Consider the following 14,146-nt stretch of genomic DNA (forward strand, 5'->3'; position numbering starts at 1 on the left):
CCACCTGTCACGTTTCATGTCTGGCATGTCCATTCCGCTCTTCCATGCGCCCGGTGGCAGTGGTGCTTGTGCCGTAGAATGAAAACGACAGGTCAGGGGATCTCGCTGAGACCTGTTCGAAGAGTGCAGCCGGTGGTGCCATCTGTGACCCATCCTACAGTGTGGTACGCCGGTCCTGTAGAGCATTTCATGCTTGCACCTACTCAAGTGGAAGTGTGGAAGTGTTTGTCTTTTCAAAACATGTTTCTTTTTTCCACAGCAGCGCTGAAGTCTTTAAATGTTGACACCGGCTTCACGTACGCATCCTAATTGATAGCATGGAATTTCACTTTTGTTCTCCAAAATTACTGCTGCAGCATTATCCCTAACCTGGGATGGTGTCCTCAGGAGGACGAACACCGCGAGCAATTGGACAATCAATTCACTTGCGGTATAAGCTTCAATGGCGGCCAGAAAGCGTGTCCTAGACGACGTGGTTGCCTCTGTCGTGGAAAGCGTACGTGCCCTGTCCGGACCGCGGCCGAGAAGCACGGAGCATGCGTTCATCTTCGCTGCAATGCGCGCAACCTTCGGACGCAGCGCATACGGGCCAGAGTCGTCGATAACGTGCGGACGCTGCACTGACGTCAATTTTGCGCACGGAAAAAACTGCTGTTCGCCGTGGCACGACGCGAGCGAAGAGGAAAGCCTGCACCGCCGCGAGAATAGGCCGGTTTGAGTAAGAAACCTGGACTGCTGCCAAAGGAGTACGGGCGTGGAGCAGCTGCTCCGTCTGAGGCCCTCGCGGCGCGTGTGCGCGAGCGACGGAAGTCTCGTCTGGGCTTTGGCTACGGCGCGGGCCCACTCGTGCACTCCGGAGGCAAGCAGACGACCCTAACTCGAAGAAGAGAGCGGTCGGTTCATTGAAGGTGTTAGCCGTGCGTAAACTCAAGGCCAGCGCCGAAGGAGTGCACGGGAAGGCGGCGGGCGCTGTGGAAGCTGACCGGCCAACTTCCTTTTGTGCTCCGGGGCCCCGTGTTTGTCGGGCCTTTCCCGAGGCGTTTCCCAATGGTGCATCGAGTAGGCGCCGCGCCGGAAGATGGCGCCATGCAGCGTCCGCGGCCCCCGAAAGCAATCGATGGCGCGGCAGGGGTTGTTTCTGGCAGCAGCCCAGCAGGGCCGCTTCTTGGGACGCACGGGCCCCCCTCGCAGGGCCCCGCCAACCTTCTCCCTTCTGCACCCACTGCCAGTGTTGCTAGCCACTCTGTCGGGTGCGATTCCATGCTTAGCGCGAGCGTGCGCCCAGGCCGTCGGTAACTCCGCCTGCCACAATTACAGCCTAGCAATATTTCCGGTGGGTGAAGAGCCGCCTAAGCGGGCGGGACATCGACTCTTGCCTGCCTCGGCCGGCTGTGCCTGGCTTGTCGCCGAGCCAGGCACCTCGTTTGTGCCAGCTTCCCCTCTTCCCGTCACGGTCTCGGGCTTTGCCGCTGAGCCAACAGCGCATCGTTCGTCTTCTCCTCCGGTGACCAACTTCACCGCGACGGCCGTCATGAAGCTGCCTATGAGCGAACATTATGCTTACGGACGGGTGGACAACTACATGCAGCAAACTTTATGTAAGCAGTGTGTTCGAGGCTGTCACACTGTCTGCGACGCGAGTGTCCGCTAGACGGTCGGCTGTCCAAGTACTAGGCGCATGTGGCCTTTGCACCGCCAGGAACAACGCCCACGCCTACCTCGGATGATTGAGCGAGTGTCACGCATGCTACATGGCTGAAAAAGCGAAATGTTTGATGCCTCTATACGCAAGACAAGAACGAACTAAATGTCTTAGTGCGGAACGTGCATTTGGCCGTGAGCTGCGTGAGAAGCATCGGGTTGAAACCATAGTAAGCGACCAAGAGGTGGCACATGAACCGTCTATGGACTGGGCTGTATTAAATCACGACTGAAAAACGTTTTGCGACCTATCTCAAGCGCAGGAGCCTGAGTACCATATAAATTGCGTCTTTTGTCGCACATCAGTACAGATAGGTTTCCGTCGACCTGCAAAACAGGCGCGTCTTTTGATATACTACCCTTTCGAGTGGTCACGCTTGTGCTCGAAAGCAGGTTAGGACAGACCAAAACACTGGCAAATCAGCGCAGTGCAGCTAAGTCTGATACCTGAAGTTGTCTTCCCCTGGGCTTGGTGCGTTCGGAAGAGGACCAGGCATGTCCGCCAGGAGTAATCCGTTCGCCAGCGAAGCCGTTGCGCGCGGTGTGCTGAGACGTGTGTCACCATGCGCGTCCACCACCGCGCACTGCGCGCCACGGGCACTGGCCGCGAGCGAGAAAGGATATGGCCACTCGATGAAGAACTTGGTGTATCGTCGCAGCAGGTTGTCCTCGGAGAGGAGGAAGAGCGAGGAAGGCCCCCTGGCCCGCGGGTCGAGGCCCTTGCGCCTGGCCATGCCGGGCTCGGTCCTCAGGGCGCCGCTCCCATGGCCGCCCAGCACGCCGCTCGTCTCCGGGGCCCTCAACAGGCCGCGCTCACCGCCGCTTTCCGCCGACAGCGCCGACAGCCTGCGCAGAAACAATCACCGCGGACGCTGCATCAGAGGGCCACACTAAACGGACCAGCCTCTGCGCCCACAGTGGGCGGGAGGCGCTTGCTGGAACAAAGTACCCGATTTCCCCCAACCTTGGCTGCCCATAGACTGCGAGGGGAGTTGCAAACGTGCCCCTGAAACTGGCCAGCGGCGCATCAGGAAGCCTCTTGGCACCAAGCCACAGTGGCGCAAGACGAGGGCGTTTTCCGATGACACGGTCGCCATTCCCGCAAACCGTTGTCGCGCGAGACTTTCCAGGCCCTCAGAGATTTGGGTTACCGTGTTAAGTGTCCCAGAATAAATAAATAAATACAATCAATCAATCAATCAATCAATCAATTAATCAATCGAATACTCAAAACCACCCAGTCAGATTTTTCGAATGCTGCACTTTAAAACTCGAAATAATACTTTCCAAAAATGAAAAAGCTTCCCACTAGGAGAAAGCAAGAGAAAAGAAAGAGAAAACAACACCACGAATAACTTCGATAAAAGAAACTGCTCATGGCTGTATTCGACTGAGTGCCCGCCTTTTTTCTTTCGCGAGAATCATTAGTAGGGAACACTGGCTGCCGTGAAGGAAAACGAAGACATTTCAGCTTTCTTTAATACGGTGGGTAACAATAACGGGCCCACAGCATCCGGAGCGGCCGGAGAATCCCAACAAAGCCCAACCAGCGTGGTCACGCCTAGAGAAAAGTTTTCGGTTGCAGGAGGGATAAAAATAGCAGGAAGGAGTGGTTTCAGCGCAGGTTGGCTTGCAATGACTGTCATATTCTTCCGCATTGCTATTTTCTTCTTCAATGACCAGATCATCAGATGTTGTAAGAATATTTTTTTATTTATTCAATATGCACCTAAGGTCCTTCAACAACAGTATTAATAATAAAAATAACAATGATGACAGTAAACAGTTCCCCATCATAACCATGGCTACAAGCATGGCTGCAAGCCCTCCCCTAGGCTCCACGTTAATGTGCACACAATTTTCGTCGCATGTGCACTCACTGCCACCCACACTCAAAGTAAAATTTACTTGTGGGTAAATGATTGAAGCGGAAAAGTCAAGCTGGCTGCCCGCAGTGTATGATGCGCATGAAGCTGGCTGACGCGCATTATATTATCCGAGAACCTTGGGAAGGCGTGTTAAGAAGTAAGCACTGACAAAGTATTAGAACTGCACTAGAGAATTCAGAAACGAACGCCTCTTAGGACAGAGCAGGAGAGGTGGCGCTTCTGATGCAACGAGTCTAGCTTTAAGAGCTGTGGGCCAAGTTAGCTTGGGACGCACGCGATCGTGGCATATTTTGGGTGCCAGCGGGCGCACCGAAGTGCAATATTACCGCTTGTGTTCGGCAAGCTCTCGACGGGAGCCCGGTAAACATGCGCGCGATCGTGGCGGCGGCTCGATAACGGCCGAGCGAGCAGCCCATCGAGGGAATACTACAGCGCGGGAGAGCTGCCCGTGCGCGTAGTGGTTCCGGCGGGCCCGGACGAGCCGCCGTCCCTGCAGCGGCAGCCCCGTCTTTTTTATCGCGTTCGGCTTCGAGCGTTTCGCTAGATTCGGATCGAGTTGGTGGCAGCCGCCGCGAGGCTTCTCGCGTTGTTCGGCGCGTGTGTTCCCGTGTCGCCTATGGCCAAGTTCAGTTCTATATTTTGTTGTCATCTAGCCACTGCGTCATTGCCCGCCTCATAGCTTCTCGGATCGCGCACTTGCTTGAGGCGCTCTGTAGCCCGCACCGTATATTACGCTACCGGAAGCTTGTCAGTGTTGTCCTGCTTGCACTGCTGCCGTATTAGCGCGACAGCGTTGAAGGCCTCGTTATCCAGAAAATCTGGCGTCGGCGTTGTCAGCGAAAAAAATCACCAGCATGACTCTAGCACGTGGTGCCTGCAGAGAGAGCAACCGATAGGTGGCTGGTGAGCCGCCTAAGTGACCTTGCGCCGTCATCTCAACCTCCCCACCGGATTGTGAGCAAACTGCCCACCGTGGCAGATGGCCGTTAAATTAATGATTGGTCGCTCGGGAAGAGCAATTTGGGCCCGCACAAGGCCCACCGCTGAGAGCGCCTGCTATCGCAGGGCAGCGGCGCATCGCTTAACCGCTGCACCCCTGCGCCAGGAAGGGTATGAATGTAAAGTAGATGATCACTTTCTACATATATGCCAAATAACCCAGTACACTATCGCGTCATGCCCTTAAGGCGGAGCTTAAGTGTCCGCTCCAATTTTTTTTCTGGCCGCCTAGATTGTAATTGTCGGTTTTCGTTTTTTTTTTTTGCTGGGTATAAACCGATGTTTTGACTGATTTTACTTGTGGCATGTTACTCGCCGAGCGACACCATAGCTCGAGGACCCCTGTAACCAGCGAGGTTCCCTCAGAGTCCAGGTTTGCAATGTAATGCTTTGAGAACTTTCTGAATGCGCGGGCAAGCGCGGGGCTGATGCAGTTAGCCAGTTCACACACGAAGTGGGACGGTTTCGAGCCGGGATTAGAGACAGGGCCCGAGTGGGTGTGGCTTAGAAGTGTAGACAGTTCCATAATGTACGGATTTGATCAAGATATCCCCCGCAGTACTTGAAGCGGGGGGATCGACTAAGGTTCTCCTGTGTACGCAGTATGCTAGAATATTGAGGGGAAGGTAGATTTGTATTCTTTGCTATTAAGTGCTGTCCAGGCATGGTAGGGAAGGGGTACGGCTGCGCGTAGTGTGTTTCTTGGGATAGCCAATAAGGCTGACAGACTAAGGAGAGGTTTGGGTGAGGAAAAAATAAGATTGGGTTGCTAGAGAGTAATAAAAGGATGACCGGTTCTTAAAAATACAAATGTTTTACCAGGAAGGAAAATGTCTCACTTATATGGTGGATGAACACCTAATCCGCGCTGTGCGCGTTTTAGAATATTTCTTAATTGCATTCACTCGTTCGCAGCGTTTTTTCATCCCTAAGAAGTGAGGTTGTATGTGCCGCCGAAAAAATGAACACAGCCATTGATTTCTATCATGTTGGGCGGCGGTTATTTTAGCAAACCTCCGTTCCATCGCGGAGATAAGGCCCCCCGTGGCTGCCTACACTACAAACACAACTCAGCCTACATGGGAGTTAAAAGGGAGTAAAATTGGAAGGGACACTTAAGCTCCGCCTTAAGTGTGTGACGCGGTAGCAAATGGGTTAATGCCCACATATGCCGAAATCCCTCAAAAGAGAGTGCGCTAGAGGACAACTTCACGTCAGGTCAGCGGCTCCAACGGACCCCGGCTACTACGTGACTGACGGCGTCACTGAACCTTCATAGATCCTCGGCAGTCCTCATACCACTCCTTGCGCAGTGGTGCAGCGGTTAAGCGTTGTGTCACTGCTCTGCGATGGCAGGTGCTGCCATCAGTGGAACATGTGCGACCCAAGTTGCTCTTCACGAGCAACCTCTTGCGGTCAATGATTCATTTAGCAGCCACCTGCCACGGTGGTCAGTTTGCTCATCCGGTGGGCAGGTTGTGATGACACCACAAGGTCACGGGACCTAGGTGGCCAACCTAGGTTGCTGCTCCAGCCGGTGGCTATCTGGGCCACCCTATTTTTACGCACAACGCTGACAACACCCGACGCCGGATTTTCTCGGCAACGGGGCCTTTAATGTTGTCGCGTTAAAAATGTTCGTAACTGCTACAAATTGGTGCGTTTTGTAGAGGGAATTTGTTTCAGTTTACAACCATAAGTGTTCCGTATCTTTAGTGAAGGATATGCACCCCAGGGTTTGGGCAGAATACACTGCCCCTGAAATGGAGTGCGCTAGAAGACAGCTTGCTCCCATTTCAACTCCTTTCGTGTTAAGAGTGCGTGCAGAAAAGAGCACAGGGAATACCCCCGAGCACAGTGTGGCCATTCCAGCACTCCGACTACGGCTTCGCGGTATTCCAAACGAGGCGAGAACTGGTCGGCACGGTGCCGGCGTTCATTATGCGGGACCACACTTGAAAAGCAGTCTCCCTTCCACAGAGAGAATTCTCTATGCGTCGGGAAAGCGGTGGCAGAGGCGACACAGTTTCCAGAAGGTCGGCCGAATAAGCGCACGTGCGCGCGTATGAAGAGCGCGCACAAAGGCAGAGGTGTTCGCTAACGGCGGCGAGATCTGTAGCGAGCTCCCGCCAAACTCGCGCGTGGGAGAAAGGAATTTAGAGCAATAGATAAACCGCAAGTATGCGCCCTACAGAGAACGTTTCACTTTTTTGTTTGTTGCCACCGGAGAGAAAGGTCAGAAACATGAAAGCCTTGGGCTCATCTTATTATGTTTACGAAGCCATCAGAAACGAAAAAAGCTCGGCGGTATTAAGGCTTCATCCGGGGAAGCCCGCTTGCTGCATTTGAATAGAGTGAGCGCTTGTCGGAGGGACGTCGACCGCCTTCTATACGAATTCTGGACACGGGCTTGAGCTCTTTGAATAAAAACATGTTAATGCAGTTGAGCTCTAGTGCGCAAAATAAGAGAAAGACGCGGTTATGGTTTTTTTTTCTTTGTCACCGAGAGTATCATTACGTATTAAATACCTTTGTGCACAGACCGCCGCTGCCTAACGGTGACAGACTTTCGAACGCCGAAATCGATAATTAAAGGCTTGCACACTGTAGCGAGCCGTTCGCTAACCGACCATTCTACTGTTTTCAGTGACGCTACATCCTCAAGCTAATTAAATTCTAAATGGTCTTTGCGGATATGTTGAAAGTCGCATATCGTACACAGGAATATAACAGGTACGTATATTACATATAATGCGGGGATAAAATTAATTCTCCAGTCTCATCTTGTTTTCCGAATTTTGTTCGACCGTGTCAAGGTCGTAAGATGAAGAAATCTAAGTTGTATCTATCGGCTGCAGGACAACCGCGTTTGTTAATATACGTTTAGTGGCTCCATTTCCTTCGCCTCTGGCCTCTTCTTCTCCGACGCCGAATACTAATAATAATGATCAACACCGTGTTTACAAACATAGCGGGCGCTTGCGTCGAAAAAAAAAAACATCCAGATGATAGAGCGCCAGTTAGGGGTACGTAAGGCTTCACAAGAAACGTTGATTGCGACGTTTTAAAAAGTTAGCTTCGAAATGACGGTGCACATTTAGTCACACTCTTCTTAAAGCACTCGCGAGCTGTTAGCGAACCGCCGCCTTCTTGAGCACACTGTGAAACGATAAAAAAAAAAAACTCCTGAAAGTTTACATGTATTTCCACAGGTTTCTCTCCCTCCCGGTACCCCCTCTCGCCATGGTTGACTTCCACGCGCACGTATCACAGCGTTTTAAAAATGCATCGCCTTTGAAATGGCGTTTCGTACTTTCACAATCTGTTCTATGGCATATTCGGCGTTCCTTAACGAAGGGACGACACCGTAGGTGTATTGTGAAATCAGACAATTGCTTTGAGTTTTCTTGTTTACATGCGTTCCAATGGGGCGCAATCCTAGCTTTTACACCCGGCCGGTGAAAGCATCGCCCCCGCATCTCGTTTGCGTCACAGATCGGTGTTGATGTATACGTATCGTGCTGCACAATCACGAAGCGTGCTTAGGCAGTCGCTGAAACCTTTAACTTGGTTTTCGCCCTCTTTGCTCTGGTCTGACATATGTGGAGGGTTTTGTCAACATTACAAGCTGTACCTTGGGCCGCTGACCTGCGCCGGTGAGGCCAAAGCTCCGTCCGTGCAACCAGCTGTCTGAAAATCTAAAAACTGCAAGGCCTGAACCGACCCGTCGCGCCATTTTTGTCTCACTGTTTCTTTCGTGCGGGGAAGAGAAATGTCCAAAAAGTTTAAGAACCACATGGCGCGCACAGCCATGAGCATTCGGATATTCTACAGCGCTAAAACATCACCAAGCAGAGCTTACCGCGTTTCAAGCGCATCGCCGGTCGTGTTAAAAGACTAGAGTATTTTTTTTTTGCAGTTTTCAGCCAGTATACAAAGCGCGTTCATTCTTTGCGAACACTTGATTTTTCGTCATATGTGCAAAGAATTAAAAAGAAGGGACAACTTTTCAGAAAGCATACAGTAAAATTTGTACTTTTACCAAAGCGACAGGTATTGTTCGCATTCACATGCAGACTGCTTCATCACACATTCGGACGTCCGGTGCCTTGCACAAAACTGCCATGCAGCAGTTATACCATACGTACAGTCGCGCGTGTTAGGAGTTGTACCACATCGAAGTTTTGCCGCGCGTGGTTTCTGAACGTCCTTACTTGTTGACGTGTCGATGTTCGATGACAAAAATAAATTGCCGATCTTGCTCGGTGCTTCGTCTCTGGGGGTCCCAATGCGCAGGTCTTACTCGTAAAAACGCGAAGATCGCAAACGCTAGTCAGGAGGCTTGCAAGCCATCAGAACTAAGGTCGCAAAAAAACAACAACAAGAACAACAAGACAAGCTCAAAGCCTTGGAACACATGCTAAACGTCACGTGGATAGCAGAAAAAAAAAGACGAGTTCTTCTATTTACGCGCATTTTGTTTTAATTCGTGAACGTATTCCGAACTTGCCAAAGCAAAGTGATCCACAGCAAATGGCGCTCTCTACTGGGGCCTGAAGCATTTGACCATTAGTATCCACACCCCTTTTCACCATTTATATGTGTCATAAGGTTTTGTTATGTGAGAAGAGTCAATGTGATTCCAAGAACAGCTCAGTCCTAATAATTTTCTAATCTTGGCCCTATACGCTCTGAACCAGCCTCGCGTCCGGCCGGAGCACAGAACGCGAAGAGCGACGCTCGCTTGGTTCATAGTGTCGTTCTGCATCATGGTCTGCCACTTCCAGCCCTTCCTTTATTCCCATTCGAGCAGAGCCCAGGCGTCCACACAGTGAGGGACTGCTACTGCATCTTTTCTTTCCCAGACACAGACGCGCAGTCTGCGGCTTGAGCGTCCCTCGCTGCTCTGCCCATTGCCCGGTCGAAGACATGTCTTCTTGGCTCCTCTTGGCGAAACGTTGGCTTGCGGACTCAGCCTCACCTTCGAACTCTGCGCATTTTGTTTCGTGCTCTCGCTGCTTTAGGCGACCGGACGGAGCCTCCGCGCAGCAAGGATGCTAGTGTCGCGAGCCATGCCATGACTGGTGGCGTCGCAGCACCACTCTGGGGCCGCCTCAGAGTTGCTTCCTTCGACCGCTAGGCTGTGTTAGGGCGCTGCTGTTGGCTTGGGAAACTGCACTGCACGTTGCAAAAGACCGCTGGCGTTTCGCTACCAGTCCGGGAGTTGCCATGTGCAGGTGAAGCCGGCGTCAGTCGCATGGCGCGGCGACACCGCGCAGAATCTCGGGCAACCGACGCGGCGCGTAAGCGACCGGCCAGGACTTGTAAGCGCGAAGAGACGCAAGCGGACGGAACAAGGACAGTAGCGCCCACATAAGCATTCGTGACAGGGGCAATGGGCCGAGACCAAAGCTTAAGGTGCGTGCCATGTCTGAGGTGCGTGTCCGCGAGCTCCAAGCCACCCGAGAAAGACGGCAAGATCCTCAAGTTCATGATCTACCTGCGGTAACAGTGCACACGTCATAACCGCGCCGGATGGAGCAGCTAAATCATAAATCATAAAAGTATAAATAGCAAACGCACAACGAGAAACCTGCCACCTCATCATCCGCATCACCAAGAATGTGTAATCGCAAAATACTTTTTAGGGCGCTTCGTCTTATTCACTCGGAAAGTGACAAAATGACACTGTACAGATTTTCTAGCGAGGTGAGAATGACAAAATTGAGTGCAGCGAAACTCTTCCGACGTCCGATTTTTCATTTTTGCTCTTCACGCGACGGTATCACGATGGGTAGAGATTGAAGATGCCGTTTTACAGCGCACCAGTAACGGAAAAGTAGCTCCCGTTGCTATGCTGGGCCTGAATTGGCGATTTCTCGAGCAGACCGCTAGGTGGGCAGGAATAATCTGGAACTGCGAATAGGAACTCGATTATGGCGAGCGAAATTCGGCGTAAGGTTCTTCTATACACTTAACGCCGCACCGCTCTGCGATTTTGTCGCCGAAATCTTCGCTTATGTGCTTACTCTCTGATTTCCCTTCCTTGCATCTGCGATTGGCCTATCGCGCTCACTTGATGCCTGTCACGGTCAGCAGTGGTTTTTACTTCGCTTCAAGAAAGGCTCAGCACTTCCGCGCATGCAGGAAACACGTCCACGTAGTAGCCGATTGGGCAAGCGATTGCACAAATTATTACTCATTGAGGGGAATAACCTGTAATCATGATGATAAAGAATGGCAAAAATTTGTTTTTTTAATCCAGTGACAGGTTCTGACCATTCCATATTGGGGGCGCTCGCAAGCGTTAATGGGCAAGGAGTTTCGAGGAGTAAACTGGCAGGAATGGTGGCATGTCGCCACCATCACCATTTTGGGAGAGGCAGTATCCCTACTCGGCTGTGGTAGCAGCGTTCTGATTAGCGGATTCCACATAAGCAGTTTACTTGGGCATACGCGGCAGTCCAAAATGCATGAGCGGTTAATCAAGTCGTAAACAGTGAAATGTTCACCGCGACTCGCAGCGACCCCTAGCGTCCAGCGAAGCTGTGCAAGAAGGTAAAGCCAAGATTGAGGCGTGCAACAGCGACAGCGTTCGCGATTTTCACCACCTAGAAGGAGTGCCTCAATCCACCCAATATGGCGTCGCTACCGGGGATTACTTCTGGACGCAGCCTATAGGCAGAATCCTGCTTGTTTTAAAATTTCACAATAAACTCGCGTTTGTTTGTCGATGGTGGCGACCTCGCGTGAGGGAGTCTTTCGTTGCTCGACGGCGTAAAAGGAATAAACGAGGAACAAAGAAGAAGTCGCTGCCCCATCGTGTCAAAACGACTGGCAATTAAAAACAATAACATTGACGTTTAAGACTTGTACAACGGGTGAATGACAGAGCTAGAAGCAACATTTTGTTGCATTTAGTACTACACGTAAGCAGAACTCAGCGACTACCCTGCGGCTTGAGCAGTAAACAAGCTAGAAACGTTCCCACTGTCGAATGTACTTTCACTGTTAAAGTTGCACCGCTTTGCATTTTTTCGAGTTCATACATTTTAATGGCCACCTGCTACTTTAGACATGAACATAGAATAATAATTGTGCGCATATAGGCGAAAAACGAGAGCAATACGAGATCGTCTTCCCCGCGCATTGTGTTCTCGGAGCAACCGCAAATTACGCTCTCTGTTAGCTCGTAAACAGTGGATGGAAAACCCATAATGAATGTATGCCGCCAAGGTGCAATCTTTTTGCCTAATTCTATTCGGTTCTTACCGCCCACACATCTGAGTGCATATTTCCAATCACAGCGAACACTTGGGGCAAAAAGAACCATAGAGAAAGTAGATTTATAATGCTTTAAATTATGTTGATGAGCGCTGAGGATGTTATCTGAAAGTTCCAGGGGTGCACTTACGTCTGCTTAGGTGCAGTAATGCGAAACCATTTCTCTTACTACGCATCCTTCCTCCCTCATACGCGTCCGCCAGCTCGCCAACGCGCGCTATCTGCTGTACCAGCGCCACACATTGCTAGAGGGGTTTTAGTCGGTGACGCATGATGGCGCTACGACTGCACTTTTCTTCAGTTCGCGTGGACACGCTCTGTCCACAACTTCCGTCCAAAGCGCCTGTCCACAGCTTCAGGCGATGCCACTGATGAGCCAAGAAGTGCTTTCGCATTAATAACTAAGCGCTAAAAGAATCATAACGGAACGGAGTTTGACTAAATCATCATATCATTCTCCTTCCTCTCCGTGAATAACAAGACACCATACACGCACGCCGTAATAAGGCCTTTCATTACAGGGACATTAATGGCCAAAGCTCTTCGCGCTTCCGTTAGTTGTGCGTGCTCAACGATATTTGTCAACAAGCAGCGCCGCGTATTTACGTAAGTCCACGCAAATATTCTCTTTAGAAATAGAGACTCGATTCCTGATAACGACTACGCTTTCATGGTCCTACAAGCACCGCACCACAAAGCGTGCAAACTACCTGCCCCATGCTTGCGCTGTATTTCTAGCACCAGAAAACTCGCGCAGTGACACAGACCGGCTCTTAGATTTTGTCCCCATGCAAATGTCCACGTAACATGGCCCATAATATATACTTATTCAGCAAAACTTTGACGACAGCGTTTCGGTGTGCCGAGAACCACTTACGCAACGCAGCAAACGGCGCGGTTCCGCGCGCCGATCCTTTTTATACCAGTTCGCGGCACCTCCGCAGCGTGGCGTACATTTCCCGAGAATCGTCAATACAGAGCAGGCTCCCATTTCTTCTCTCTCCTTCTGTTAACCCTACTGTATGACCCGACAGAGTTTGTTTGCACTTCAAGACTGTGGCGGAACGAGTCAATCGACGACCTGCTGTCGAACAGACCGGAACCAAACATTCGACTCCCCGACCCGACTCGACGACGTTTGAATAAACGAGTTGAATCTGTAAGGAAGATTGAACGTCCGATTGAGAAGTTCATTACACGCTGCTTGGGTCGTCTCGCCGGTTGAGTTGACGTGATAGAATAGCGCTTCATGTACAGAGTAATTTGAGCCGTTCGAAAACACTGAAGATATGGCGAAAATTAACAGACCTCATTTCGCCTCTGTGCAATACTTCGAGCTGGCGCGAAGAGCGCGGACGAGCGTTAAAAACACCAAACCTACCAGAAGCAGCATTTACAAAAACACCGCTGAGTTGGGTTGGGCGCGTCTGTTCTATAGGGAACTGATTTTAGGGCTACAAACGCTAGCGGGCTGGATTAAATCGCTACAAAGGGTAGGTTGACTCGCTACACGCCTTCGATACTCTTCACTTAATCCCATTCACGCCTGGGAATCGGATTAGTGGGAGGTGCGAACGGAAAGGGGCCCTCTTTAGTGCTTGCGCCCCCGCACCTCCGAGGTCGCATCGCAGTTGGCTTGATTCGACAGTAACGAGATCATGTAAACCCGCGGTCGGCACATTTGTATGACCTTGATCAGCCCGCGATGCTGATTCAACCCACGCACGTCCCAGCACGCGAGCCTTGAATTCGTGTCGTTCACGCATACGGGAAAAATATTGTGCAAAGAAGGCAGTTGTACAGACTGAGCCATAGCTGTGTGTGGGCCAGAGATACCTCTGAGAGATAGGTAACGCCCCAGGATGAAATGCATGCCTGGCGTGTAGCATTCTGAAGATCTGGTAGTGAGAGTCCTCCCATGGGCAGCTTCATGAATCCTTGGTGCTGCCTCCCAAGAGATCTTTGTCTTTACGCGCAATTGAAAGCCTCTACAAGAAGAGCAGTAGTGTGCAGAGAGCCTGGTAGCCATGCAGGAGAGAGCGGAGAGCTGAAAGCCGAGATTGAGAGGCAACCGACCAGCCGTAGCTGATTAACGAGGCGATGAGCCAAGGCGACGACTGACTCCTTCAGCTGCAGCATTCACCCCCCCCCCCCCCCCCCCCCTACCCCCGCCATACTTCAGACAGAGCGACCAGAGTCGACGGCGTTCCCTATTAAGTCCTGATGAAGTCACCTGCCCAGTAGGTGGTCAATGGTCGTCAGTTTCCATCTTC

At 51.3% G+C, this 14,146-nt stretch overlaps 1 protein-coding gene across 12 annotated transcripts in view; it reads right to left on the minus strand.

Moving 5' to 3' along the window:
- cac (calcium voltage-gated channel subunit cacophony) overlaps nt 1–14,146 on the minus strand; it is a 530,251-nt gene that overhangs the window by 88,636 nt on the left and 427,469 nt on the right. For all 12 annotated transcript variants that reach the window (XM_077648396.1, XM_077648390.1, XM_077648387.1 and 9 more), the window contains one exon: nt 2,326–2,547. In XM_077648396.1, coding sequence (XP_077504522.1) covers nt 2,326–2,435 — 110 coding nt within the window. In that variant the 5' untranslated portion in view covers nt 2,436–2,547. The remainder of the gene's footprint in view (nt 1–2,325; nt 2,548–14,146) is intronic.

Source organism: Amblyomma americanum, chromosome 1 (assembly GCF_052857255.1).
Source record: "Amblyomma americanum isolate KBUSLIRL-KWMA chromosome 1, ASM5285725v1, whole genome shotgun sequence".
Classification (NCBI taxonomy): Eukaryota; Metazoa; Arthropoda; class Arachnida; order Ixodida; family Ixodidae; genus Amblyomma; species Amblyomma americanum.